Source organism: Bubalus bubalis, chromosome 1, assembly GCF_019923935.1.
Source record: "Bubalus bubalis isolate 160015118507 breed Murrah chromosome 1, NDDB_SH_1, whole genome shotgun sequence".
NCBI lineage: Eukaryota > Metazoa > Chordata > Mammalia > Artiodactyla > Bovidae > Bubalus > Bubalus bubalis.
Genome location: NC_059157.1, coordinates 117,086,117 through 117,099,346, shown reverse-complemented (window position 1 = coordinate 117,099,346; position 13,230 = coordinate 117,086,117). Strand labels below are relative to the sequence as shown.

At 35.4% G+C, this 13,230-nt stretch overlaps 1 protein-coding gene across 8 annotated transcripts in view; it reads left to right on the top strand.

The window, feature by feature from the left end:
* The window catches only part of DLG1 (discs large MAGUK scaffold protein 1), a 262,255-nt gene that overhangs the window by 66,287 nt on the left and 182,738 nt on the right, over nt 1-13,230 (top strand). For all 8 annotated transcript variants that reach the window (XM_044943013.2, XM_044943017.2, XM_044943038.2 and 5 more), the window contains exon 5: nt 12,381-12,545. In XM_044943013.2, coding sequence (XP_044798948.2) covers nt 12,381-12,545 — 165 coding nt within the window. The remainder of the gene's footprint in view (nt 1-12,380; nt 12,546-13,230) is intronic.

Sequence of the window (13,230 nt, the reverse complement as noted above, 5' to 3'; positions counted from 1 at the left end):
TAACCCCCCCCCCCCCTATTTTTTTGACTGACTGCATGGTTTCTCTGAAGGATGAAAGATATTCTTCAGGACTTCAGTTAATTCTTCAGTCTTTCAGGATGCTGTGTTAAATTCCTTCCTTAAAGTGAATATTTAAATTAAATAATTATTTCATGTATTGGTAAATAGTTTCTAGTAGCAGTTTTCTGGTAGCACTAGGCCCATAATAAGTCTACATGTAGAAATAGTTGCTTGTTTTCCTTCATATCCATTTAGAACTATATTCCTTCATATCCATTTAGAACTATATCGGAGAAGGCAATGGCACCCCACTGCAGTACTCTTGCCTGGAAAATCCCTTGGGCGGAGGAGCCTGGTAGGCTGCAGTCCATGGGGTCGTGAAGAGCCGGACACTACTGAGCGACTTCCCTTTCACTTTTCACTTTCATGCATTGGAGAAGGAAGTAGCAACCCACTCCAGTGTTCTTGCCTGGAGAATCCCAGGGATGGGGGAGCCTGGTGAGCTGCCATCTCTGGGGTCCCACAGAGTTGGACATGACAGAAGCGACTTAGCAGCAGCAGCAGCAGCATGGTGATGTATTGGGCTTGCCAGGTGGTGCTAGTGTGAAGAACATGCCTGCCAGTGCAGGAAACATAAGAGACATGGGTTAGATACCTGGATCCAGAAGATCCCCTGGAGGATCTTCTAGTATTCTTGCCTGGAGAATTCCATGGACAGAGGAGCCTGGCGGGCTCCAGTCCATAGGGTCACCAAGAGTTGGACATGACTGAAGCAACTGAGCACGCATGCACATGTTGATGTATTAATGTCTAGGCTTTCAATTTCTTTATTTGAAAATTTATTACCTTTGAATGGAGTTTTTCTTATATTCCTTTAAGAATGTATTGTTTTTAAATATATGTATATGTAATTTTCTTTTTCACAATTATTACAAATGGGAAACTTGACAAGTTTTGAAAGGATATACTAAATTTAAGACAAGCACCACTTGTTTGAGTATATAACATTGAAATAGTGGAATTGTTTCAGGAGGTTACAACAGTATATATGTCTTTTATAATTTTAAAAAGAAAATTATAATTTTCAGTCATTAATTGATTGACTCATTCATTCATGCATTCTCGCATTATTCATTCATTCTATGATTATCTGTGCTGTGGAAATACAGCAGTGAACAAAGGAAATGCTGCTCTAATTAGAAATTCTGTCAGCAAGAATGTTGGGATAAAAACTCAGTAAGAATAACTGTAGTGTGCATAATTAATGATTGCTTTTTAAGCTCTCTATTAGTTTGCTAAGGCTGTTGTTACAAAATATACACTGAATGGCTTAAACAACAAAGTTTTATTTTCTCTCTTTTCTGGAAGCTGAAATCCAACAGGCTGGCAGAATTGACATTTGTCTCTTAGATCTCTTTCTCTGTAGTTTGCAGATGGCGGTCCTCTGGCTACCTTTCATCATCTGGTTTCCTTTGTGCACAGGTGCCCCCTGGTGTTTCTCTCAATATGTTCACATTTCTTCTTATAAGAACACCAGTCGTATTGGATTATTATACCCTACTGGCTTCATTTTAACAGAATCATTTCCTAAAAAGCCCTGTCTTGAAATACAATCCTATTCTAAGGTACTGGGACCCTAGGTCTTCAACAGATGAATTTTGGATTGTACAGTTCAACCCCAAACAAGGACCTTATTAAGGAAAAATTAGAATTCAGAGTTCTACAAACATGTAAGGGAAGTTTTGAATGTAAAGCATTTATGATATATCACATCCTGGAAAACATTTCATTATGAAGTTTACTGAGCATTCGTAAACCTTGTTTGAACATACTCTATCAGTAGTGATTGCCCAAAGAATAAGTAAGGGTGCTCTGATTTTTAAATATTTATTTTAAAAATTACTTGAATTTTTCAGATTAAGTCAGTGCAGCCTCTGCTTCTCAATTTGGCCACCCTATTCCTATTTGCTACTACCAAAGAAGAAATTTCTTGATCTTATATTTGGGAGTGGAAGGTAGGAAAGAAGATACAGAATATTTTGGTATTCTGAGTTTTAATTTCAAAACAGTATTATCTATATGCATATATGCATGTATATGTGTGTTTGGCTGTTCAAGTTTTTAAACAAGGAAAAAGTACTGATATTTGGAATACAACCTGTTCATCAATTGGAAATTATCTATAAAATTGTGTAGCAATAGAAGTTGTAGTTCCTGATTCATCCTGCAGAGAAAGAAAATAATAACTTTTGTTCAACAGTATGTTTTGAGGAGTGAAGCAAATTGAGTGTTTTCCTGGACTTAAAGTCCAAGAGTGTGTTCTGATAGTATAGCTATGGGGATTTTTGTTTAAAGGGAAAACAAATTTACTTTAAACTATCTTTGCCATTTACTAGAATTAAAAATACATATAAAAGAAATCTTCCCCTGAATTTCATAGTCATTAAGACTGCTGGGAGCTCCTGGCAGAATTTTTAAAGGTATCCTCAGTTGGTTTTAGAGGGAAAAAAGCCATGCTAGTTTGACATATTTCACAAATTTTTTTCTTTCTTTTTAATTGAAGTATAGTTGATTTATAATATTAGTTTTAGATGTACAACATATGTTAGTCTTTTCATAAGATTATACTCAATTTAACATTATTATAAAATATTGGTATTATTCCCTGTACTGTACCATATGTCCTTATAGCTTACTTATTTTACACTTAGTAATTTGTACCTCACATTTAAAGTGAGTAATAATTCTTATAAATTCCATTATGTTCTTTACGTTATTCTCATAAAGGTAGGTATCTGCTATACAGACTGCCTTGATCATTTCTCTTAGCTAACAATCACTTAACCCTCGGTGTACCTGGAATATTATTCCTCATTCTTTGTGGGCCTTTTATTTTTTTGTTACTATTTTTATTTTTGAATACTTTGTCATTTTATAATAATTTAAGAGGAATAATGAAACACTTCATTAGAAATTTTAATTAGAATCTAAACATAATGAATACAGTTTTTAAAATTAGCTTTACTATAATTAACATACAATAAACTGTACATATTAAAAGAGTACAATTTTACAGGTTTTGACATGTATACACACCTTTGAAACCATCACTATAATTGAGATAGTGAACATATCCATCACTCCTGTAAGTTTCCTTCTTTCAATCCCTTCCTCTTGTCCTTCTCCCAGACTACTACTGGTTTAATTTCTAGATTATAGATTAGTTTGACTTTTCTAGAGTTTTATATAAATGAAATAATAAAATATATTCTATTTTATAACCTAGCTTCTTTCAGATTATTTTGTGTTTCACCAAGATTGTCCCCTATATCAGTGATTCCTTTGTTATTTTTTTGGGGGGGGGCTGAGAACTATTCTATGTATATAGCACATTTTGTTTTGAAGATATTTATATCCAAAATATAAATTTCTTTGGAGAAATGTCTGTTTAAATCCTTTGCCCATTTGAAAATTGTGTTGTCTTTTTATTGTTGAGTTGAAAGCCTTCCTTGTATATTTTGGATACTTACCTTATGCACTGTTTGTAGATAGCCTTATCAAATACATGATTTGCAGATATTTTCTCCTGTTCTGTGAGTTATTTTTTCACCTTTCTAATAGTGATCTTTGCTGATCAAAAAAGTTTTTTCATATATGCTAAGTCACTTCAGTCATGTCCGACTCTGTGCAACCCCATAGACGGCAGCCCACCAGGCTCCGCTGTCCCTGGGATTCTCCAGGCAAGAACACTGGAGTGGGTTGCCATTTCCTTCTCCACTGTAGGAAAGTGAAAAGTGAAAGTGAAGTCGCTCAGTCATGTCTGACTCTTAGCAACCCCATGGACTATAGCCCACCAGGCTCCTCTGTCCATGGGATTTTCCAGGCAAGAGTACTGGAGTGAGGTGCCACATGAAGTCAGATTTATCTTTTGTTCCCCCCACCCCCTTTTTGGTGGCTTGTGTTTTAAATGTCGTGCCTAAGAAACCACTGGCTAATACAAGGTTGCCTTTTCAGACTGTTCATGGGGTTTTCATGGCAAGAATACTGGAGTGGTTTGCCATTCCTTCTAAAAAGATTATGCTCAAAATCCTTCAAGTTAGACTTCAGCAGTATGTGAACCGAGAACTTCCAGATGTACAAGCTGGGTTTCGAAAAGGCACAGAGGAACCAGAAATTAAATTGCCAGCGTTCATTGGATCATAGAGAAAGCCAAGGAATTCCAGAAAAACATGTACATCATTGACTACACTAAAGCCTTTGACTGTGTGGATCACAACTGAGGAAAAATTCTTAAAAGAGATGGAAGTACCAGACTACCTGACCTGTCTCCTGAGAAACTTGTATGCAGGTCAAGAAGCAACAGTTAGAATCTTAAATGGAACAACTGACGGGTTCAAAAATGGGAAAGGAGTATGACAAGGCTGTGTATTATCACCCTGTTTATTTTAACCTCTGTGCAGAGTATATCATGTGAAAAACCAGGCTGGATGAATCACAAGCTGGAATCAAGATTGCTGGGAGAAATATGAACAGCCTCAGACATGTAGATGATACCACTCTAATGGCAGAGAGTGAAGAGAAACTAAAGAGCCTCTTGATGAGGGTGAAAGAGGAGAGTAAAAAAGCTGGCTTAAAACTCAGCATTCGAAAAACTAAGATCATGGCATCTGGTCCCATCACCTCATGGCAAATAGATGGGGAAACAGTGGAAGCAGTGACAGATTGTGTTTTCTTGGGCTCCAGAATCACTGTGGATGATGACTGCAGCCATGAAATAAGACACTTCCTCCTTGGAAGGAAAGCTATGACAAGCCCTGGATAGTGTATTAAAAAGGAAAGACATCATTTTGCTGACAAAGGTCCATATACTTAAAGCTATGGTTTTTCCACTAGTTATGTATAGATGTAAGATCTGGACCAAGAAGAAGGCAAAGTGCCAAAGAATTAATGTTTTTGAAGACTCTTGAGAGTCCCTTGGACTGCACAATCAAACCAGTCCATCCTAAAGGAGATCAACCCTGAATATTCATTGGAAGGACTGATGCCAAAGCTCTAATACTTTGGCCACCTGACGCAAAGAGCTGACTCGTTGGAAAAGACCGTGATTCTGGGAAAGATTGAGGGCAGCAGGAGAAGAGCGTGACAGAGGATGAGATGGTTGGATGGCATCACTGACTCAATGAACAGGAGTTTGAGCACACTCCAGGAGTGGATGAAGGACAGGGAAGCCTGCCACGCTGCAGTCCATGGGGTCATAGAGTCAGACTTAGGTACTGAACAACAATACAAGGTTGCAAAGATTTGTACTTAATTTTCTTAAGACTTTTATGGTTTTAATTCTTATATTTAGGTCTTAATTCATTTTGAACTAACCTTTTATTTATCATGTGAGAAAGAGCTCTAATTTAACTTTTTTTTGCATCCAGGTGTTGAAAATGTATCCCTTTCTCATTAAATTTTCTTAGCACTCATGCTGAAAATCAGTTGACCATAAATCTTAGGATACATTTCTGGACTGTTAATTCTATTACACTGCTCTGTGTCTCTCCTTGTGCTGGTATTACAATCTTGATTCATACAGTTTTGAAGGAAGTTTTAAAATTGTTAAGTGTTAGTCCTCCACTTTCTTCTTCTGTTTCAAGACTGTTTTGACTATTCTGGGTCTTTTGCAGACCTTCCTGAGTATTAGGCTCAGCTTGTTAATTTTGAAGAAAGCCAGATGGGATTTTGATTGGGATTGCATTGAGTGATATATGAAAAACTTTTAATTGCTTTTGGAGGATGATACGGAGCCAATTTTTTATCTATCTTGAATACTGGTAGATAAAAGAACATGTTATTCATGTGTGAACGATACCAACAGGTAACCAAATAGTGAAGACAACTCTTAAATATTTGTGTGTATGTGTGTGTATCTTTTAATAAATGAAAAAAGAATAATAGATTATCATCATTTTGCAACCCTCATGGAGTGAATTGATTTAGGCATTGAGTATTAGGAGCTCCTAACATTGCAAAAATATATAACCAGACATTATGTGTTACTTAATAGAAGAACACAGTTCCATCTATAGTCTAGCCGAAAGGATTAAACATGAGACTGATCAAGCTATTGCATTCTGCTGCCAGTTTGCAGGAAGTACAGAAGCCAAGGATACTTCCCCTGGTGGCTCAGTGGTAAAGAATCCGCCTACCAATGCAGGAGACATGGGTTTGATCCCTGGGTTAGAAAGATCCCCTGGGGAAGGAATGACAACCCACTCCAGTATTCTTGCCTGGGAAATTCCATGCACGGAGGAGCCTGCTGCCCTGCAGTCCACGGAGTCACAAAAAAGTCTGACACAACTTAGCTACTAAACAACAACAAAAGCCAGGGGACCACACTGAATTGTTCCATGAATATGAAGTGATTATACTGGGAAGCCTACAGGTTAAATACCTTGAGTTTCTGAGTAATTATATGGAATATAAAGAGATCAAGGGGCAACTTATGTATTAGAAGATACATAAAATTTGGGAGTCTGAAAGATATAAAACAAGAAATGGTTCATTCAGAAAAGGAAAGAAAGAAATCACTAAAAATCTTATGTTTTTGAAAAGTGAAAAGACAAAATTTTTAGTGATTTCTTTCCTGTTCAGAATTCCAGTGATTTCTTCTTTTGTTTTAAATCTTGTCAGACCCCTCCGAATTATTAATACATATGGACCTTTATGGATATGCTTTGCAAACACATAATTGCATATACATACAATGTTTATATATACGTACACATAGATAAACTATCGTTTTGCTTTAAAATGTTCAAAATGTGTTTGTTAGTTTTGAAACATGCTTTCCTCATTCAGTAGTTGTGTCTTCATCTTTTCCCCTTAGAAGAGGTAACTTTTTACCTAATTTAACTTCCACATAACATTTCCTTTCATACTATTGCTAACATAATTTAAAAAAATATTAATGATATGCAGCTTATTTCCAATTTTTCTTTATTTCAAACTAATCTATAGTGAATATCCTTCTGCATGTATTTCTCCCTAAACTAAGTTGTGGAGTATCTTTAAAACTGAAAATATAGTAACAAGTTTCCTTCCTTATAGTGTATCTATTGTTAAGGGATCAGATCAGATCAGATCAGTCGCTCAGTCGTGTCCAACTCTTTGCAACCCCATGAATCGCAGCACGCCAGGCCTCCCTGTCCATCACCAACTCCCGGAGTTCAGTCAGACTCACATCCATTGAGTCAGTGATGCCATCCAGCCATCTCATCCTCTGTCATCCCCTTCTCCTCCTGCCCCCAATCCCTCCCAGCATCAGAGTCTTTTCCAATGAGTCAACTCTTCGCATGAGGTGGCCAAAGTACTGGAGTTTCAGCTTTAGCATCATTCCTTCCACAGAAATCCCAGGGCTGATCTCCTTTAGGATGGACTGGTTGGATCTCCTTGCAGTCCAAGGGACTCTCCAAGAGTCTTCTCCAACACCACAGTTCAAAAGCATCGATTCTTCGGCGCTCAGCCTTCTTCACAGTCCAACTCTCACATCCATACATGACCACTGGAAAAACCATAGCCCTGACTAGACGGACCTTTGTTGGCAAAGGAATGTCTCTGCTTTTGAATATGCTATCTAGGTTGGTCATAACTTTCCTTCCAAGGAGTAAGCATCTTTTAATTTCATGGCTGCAGTCACCATCTGCAGTGATTTTGGAGCCCAGAAAAATCAAGTCTGACACTGTTTCCACTGTTTCCCCTGTTTCCCCATCTATTTCCCATGAAGTGATGGGACCGGATGCCATTATCTTCGTTTTCTGAATGTTGAGCTTTAAGCCCACTTTTTCACTCTCCACTTTCACTTTCATCAAGAGGCTTTTGAGTTCCTCTTCACTTTCTGCCATAAGGGCGGTGTCATCTGCATATCTGAGGTTATTGATATTTCTCTCAGCAATCTTGATTCCAGCTTGTACTTCTTCCAGCCCAGCATTTCTCATGATGTACTCTGCATAGAAGTTAAATAAGCAGGGTGACAGTATACAGCCATGATGTACTCCTTTTCCAATTTAGAACCAGTCTGTTGTTCCATGTCCAGTTCTAACTGTTGCTTCCTGACCTGCATACAGATTTCTCAAGAGGCAGGTCAGGTGGTCTGGTATTCCCATCTCTTGAAGAATTTTCCACAGTTTATTGTGATCCACACAGTCAAAGGCTTTGGCATAGTCAATAAAGCAGAAATAGGTGTCTTTCTGGAACTCTCTTGCTTTTTCCATGATCCAGCAGATGTTGGCAATTTCATCTCTGGTTCGTCTGCCTTTTCTAAAACCAGCTTGAACATCAGGAAGTTCACGGTTCACATATTGCTGAAGCCTGGCTTGGAGAATTTTGAGGATTACTTTACTAGCATGTGAGATGAGTGCAATTGTGCAGTAGTTTGAGCATTCTTTGGCATTGCCTTTCTTTGGGATTGGAATGAAAACTGACCTTTTCCAGTCCTGTAGCCACTGCTGAGTTTTCCACATTTGCTGGCATATTGTTAAGGTATAGAAATGTTTAATTTTGCTTTCACTAATTTGAGCATATAAACTGTTAAGTTTTGTAAGTATGTCTGTGTTAACTTTAATCTTACTCAGGATAAAGTTAGTAAATTCTTTTCAGTGGTTTTGAAAAAAATTGAAGTCTACATGTAAAAATAGATTGCTTATATCCTGTTAAATAAACTGGCTGATGTTGATTTCTTTTGTTGATGTTGATGGTTGTTGTTTTCTGTGTAATTGTACCATTTCACAGAAGGATATAGTTTAAAAAGTGATGCTGGAAGTTGTGTAGTAACTCTCAGTGGTCAAATTCATAGGTACGTTTTTAAATATATATTTTACAGTATATATATTTGTCAGTATACCACAAATATTTATATTCCTCACTAGTGCTGTTTTTTCTAAGAGTAGTTCCTGGAAGTATAATTACTAGAGAAGTAGAAATATTTTCAGGACTTTTAAAACATTTTACCAGATTGTCCACCAGGAAAAGACCTCTACCAGGAAGCCCATTTCTCTGAATGTTGGCATTGCAATTTTTACTTCCTAAAAAAGATGAGCATGTTTTCCTTTAAGTTTACAGACCCAATTGTATGTCTTTTGTGAGTATCCCTTTATTATGTTTGTTGACTCATGTTCTACCCCCAGTGATTTATAAGAGCCAGCCTGTAGGGCTAATAATCCTGTTTGTTGTTTTAAACATTTGTTTTCTTTTGTGCCTTGTTTGTGATTTCTTTATATGTGTGTTTAATTTGGCGATGGGTAGCTAAGTTTCTTCTGGTTTTGTGTATGTGTTTACAGATTCCCAGCCTGGGATGAAAAACATACGCTTTTATTTTCTTCCCATTCCTATAATTATGATTTCTTTTACTGCTGTGTATGGTATGAGGTAGATTTGGTTTTCTTAAAATTATGTTAATCTTTTAAAAATAGAATGTGTGCGTGTACACATGAGAGAAAGAGGCAAAGATTTTTTTATAAGTAAAAGTATGGCTATCTAATAAATAATTTTCAGTTAGAATTTGAAAAGGCTGAGTTTTTTCATTTGTTTGTTTGTTTGTTTTTTGGTACAAGTTAATTGGATAAGAAGACCAGACTAAATTAGCTGACTTTGGCTTTGTATGTTGACTTCATTTACATATATCTTTAGAGATACAGTGTTCAGCTAACATTGGGTAAAAAAAATGGACAAATTAACGTTCAGGTTTCTTTTTCACCTAGCTTTGAAGTCTTATTTGTAGTTATTTTTTATTGTGGTAAAAATACATATAAGATAAGATTTACCACCTTAACCATTTTTGAGTTTGCAGTTCAATGGTATTAAATGCGTCTACATTGTTGAACAACCATAACCACCATCCATTCCCATAACTTTTAATCTAGTAAAACTGAAATTCTATGCCTGTTTAACAGTAACTCAGAATTTTCTCCTCCCGCCAGCCCATGACAACCACCATTCTACTTTCTGTCTTTATGATTTTGACCACTTTAAGTACTTCATGTAAGTGGAGTCATACAGTATTTGTCTTTTTGTGACTGGTTTATTTCACTAGCATAATGTCTACAAGGTTCATCCATGTTGTAACATATTACAGAATTTCCTTCGTTAGGGCTGAAAAATATTCCATTGTGTATATATACCTCATTTTGCTTATCCATCCATCCATTGGTACATCCTTGGGTTTTTTCCATGTTTTAGTTACTGTGAATGATGCTGCTGTGAACACTGGTGCAGAACTCTCTCTTTAAGACCGTGCTTTGAGTTCTTTTGGTTATATGCTCAGAATTGGAGTTCTTGGGTCATATGGTAATCATATTTTCAATTTTTTTAGGAACCACCATACTATTTTCTACGGTGGCTATACCGTTTTACATTTATACCAGTAGTGCAAAGCATTCTGATTTCTCTAATCCTTACCAATGTTTGTTTTCTGGGTTTTTTTTAAACCAGTCTTTTTTTAAAAATAATTCTTTTATTGAACTATAGTTGATTTACAATGTTGTGTTAATTACTGCTGTACAGCAAAGTGATTCCGTTACAAATATACATCCTTTCTTTTATATATATATATATATTCTTTTCATTCTTTTCCATTATGGTTTGTCATAGAATATTAAGTATATTTCATATATTTCTCTGTGCTATACAGTAGTACCTTGGCTGTTTTTTAGTTGTAGCTATTCCAATGATTGTCAGGTGGTACCTCATAGTTTTGATTTGCATTTCTCAAATGATAGTGATGTTGAGCATCTTTTCATGTGCTTACTGGCTCCTTGTATATCTTTTTTGGAGTTCTTCGCCCATTTTTTAATTGAATTGTTTGTTTTTGTTGAATTTTGGAAGTTTTCTATATATTCTGGACATTAATCCCTTATCAGATATATGATTGGTAAATATTTTCTCCCATTTCTTTTTACTCTGTGGATAGAGTCATTTGATACACAAAAACTTGTCAATTTTATGAAATCAAATTCATCTGTTTTTCTCTTTTGTTACTTCTGCCTTTGGTGTCATAGCCAAAAATTCATAGCCAAATGCAATATCTTAAAGTTTTTTCTCTAACAATTTTATTCTTTTAAATCTTACATTTATGCCTTTGATCCACCTTGAGTTAATTTTTGTATATAGTATTTCATAAGGGTTCAACTTCATCCTTTTATGTGTCAGTATGTGATTTTTGCAGCACCATTTGTTGAAAAGATTGTCTTTCACTACTGAATGGTCTTGGCACCCTGTGAAAAATAATTTGTGTGTGTGAGGGTCTTTTTCTGAATTCTGCTTCATATGGTCCATATGTCTGTCTTCATGCTGGTAACAAACTGTTTTGATTACTGTAACTTTGTAGTAAGTTTGAAATGAGAAAGAGTGAGCCTTTCAGCTTTGGTCTTTTTTTTCATGGTTATTTTGGCTATTTGAATCCCTTTAGATCCAAATGAATTTTAGGATGGGTTTTTTAATTTCCATTAAAAATGTCATTGGGGTTTTGATAGGAATTGGGTTAAATTTACAGTATTCCTTTAAGTAGTATTGACATCTTACCAATATTAAATCTTCAACCTATGAATGCAGGATGTGTTTCCATTTATTTATGTTGTCTTTAATTTTGTTTATCAATATTTTGTAGTTTTCATGGCCCAAGTCTTTTACCTTGTTGGTTGAATTCATTCCTGTTTTTTTAATGCTATTGTAAATAGAATTGTTTTCGTAGTTTTCAGATTGTATGTGTATAGAAATACAACTGATAGTTTATAGAAATGCAGCTGATTTTTGTGTGTCAACTTTTGTAGGATACAAAGCAGTGTCCCATTGCTTTGCTGTATTCAGTAGTTATGACAGCTTTTTTGCTGAGTCTTTATTGATAGAAGACAGAGATAATACTGCTTCTTCTTTTCCAACTTGATGCCTTTTATTTCTTCTTCTTGCCTTATTGTTCTGGCTACATCTTCCAGTACCATGTTGAACAGAGGTGGTAAAACTGATCCAAATTAAACACAATATACATCCAAGTTTTCCCCTGATGTTGCAAGCCTTCAGCAGACTCTAGATTGGCAAAATTATATCAGACAGATTATGCCTGTGCAGCCGTTACTTAGGTGGAAGCAACAGATTGCTGGTGTTTCTTACTCTGCCATCTTCCCAGATTGTGAATTATTTTTAATAATCAGATAACTTTATTAAAATATTGGCATGACTTTAAAATGGAGAACCATGTCTCTCAGACTTTCTGTATTAAACCATAAAATACACTTTTCATGTAGCTAAATATTATTATTTGGGTAGTTATGAAAATCATGATTTGAATTGAATTCATGTTGCTTTTTAGAGCTTTCTCATATTTAATAATTTGTGTTTTACAGAAATACCGGTATCAGGATGAAGATACACCTCCTCAAGAGCACATTTCTCCACAAATCACTAATGAGGTGATAGGTCCAGAATTGGTTCATGTCTCAGAGAAGAACCTGTCAGAAATTGAAAACGTCCATGGATTTGTTTCTCACTCTCATATTTCACCGGTAAAGGTAAGATAATAACTTAATTTTGTTGCTATGAATTATTGGTTAATTTCATTATTAATGTCACACATGCTTAGAGAGAACTGTTCTTTAATGTATGTTTTTCTGACCTTAGTTTCTGGTTTTTATAGTTGTAAGAAATTTCATGTTATTTATTAGCATTCTAAAGATACTTAAAAACTGTATTTTATAAATAAATATTATTCATTGATACGATCTTGAAGCCTAAGAGTTCTCATGAAGGAAATAGGTATTATATTTCAAATACCCACAATGAAATATTTTTAAACTTGTAAAAAACTAAATTAGTATGTTCAGAAAAAGAGCTTAACATTATCTTTGAAGTCCAATATGTGGCTTTACCTGACACCATCACCTTGTTTCTCCCCTCAGAAATAACCACAGTCCTGGTTTCACATGTTTAGATTTCTAATCAGTATATTGTTTCTTTTGCCTGCTTTTGTTTTATATAATTGGAATTATACTATGTGTAATCTCAACTTACATTTTTTGCTTAACATTATATTCTCAAAATTCATTATTTTCACTGCCCTAGAGTTTTCTTTTTATGAATATACTATAATTTACCTTACTTTTGATAGCTGTTATTTTCAGATTATTACTAGTGTTAAAAATGCGGTTAAAATTGTAGGTTATATATAACATCTTTACAGATAACACCAGATTATTT